General features: G+C 50.5%; 1 protein-coding gene across 1 annotated transcript; it reads right to left on the minus strand.

Annotated features, from left to right (window-relative positions):
• Positions 1-81: 81 nt before the first annotated feature.
• LOC104161589 (tetra-peptide repeat homeobox protein 1-like) lies at positions 82-343 on the minus strand (the record flags this gene model as incomplete). The annotated part of the gene is made up of 1 exon (XM_009700078.1): positions 82-343. A coding segment is annotated over one exon (262 nt), but the record flags the coding sequence as incomplete, so codon positions are not given.
• Positions 344-868: the final 525 nt, after the last annotated feature.

Here is an 868-nt window from a genome sequence, read left to right on the forward strand (position 1 = left end):
AGAGGCCAAATTTGGGAAAAAAATTAAATTAAATAAAATACTAATCATCATAAGTGACTTTGCTATAGATAGAAAGGCGCTTTAACCCTTGATGTAGGAGGAGGCTGGGATGGGGATGGGATTGGGATTGGGGATAGGAATGGGATTGGGAATGGGATCGGGGACGGGATTGGGGATGTAAATGGGATTGGGAATGGGATCGGGAATGGGACTGGGGATGGGATTGGGGGTGGGAATGGGACTGGGGATGGGATTGGGGGTGGGAATGGGACTGGGGATGGGAATGGGATTGGGGATGGGAATGGGGAAGGAAATGGGATTGGGGATGGGATTGGGGATGGGACTGGGGATGGAAACAGGATTGGAAATAGGATTGGGGATGGAAATAGGGGTGGAAATGGGATCAGGGATGGGATTGGGGATGGAAATGGGGGTGAAAATGGGATCAGGGATAGGATTGGGGATGGAAATAGGACTGGAAAAAGGATTGGGGATGGAAATGGAGGTGGGAATGGGATCGGGGACAGGGACGCCGAGTATCACCCCTCGTTTCGTTTTTCCCCATCACGATCCCGGATGGATCCCACAGGGTGGGGAACGGGATGTTTCAAAGCAAACTTCAAGGAAAACCGCCCATTTTGGGCTCAAAACCGGCTTTTTGCTGCCTTTTTGGGCTCTTGGTCTTTACAGCATCACATCCCCGGCCTCGAGCAGGACTTTTTTTTTGGGAAGGGGGGGAATCCATCACGATCCCCTTGCAAATTAATGCCGTCGGGATGCAGCGAAGGACGAAGAGAGCCCCATGGCCTCACCCCAACACCTTTTAATTAACTTTTATCGTGGGGGGAAAAAAAAACAAAACAAAGCA

This window comes from Cariama cristata, unplaced genomic scaffold (assembly GCF_000690535.1).
Source record: "Cariama cristata isolate BGI_N322 unplaced genomic scaffold, ASM69053v1 scaffold24715, whole genome shotgun sequence".
NCBI lineage: Eukaryota > Metazoa > Chordata > Aves > Cariamiformes > Cariamidae > Cariama > Cariama cristata.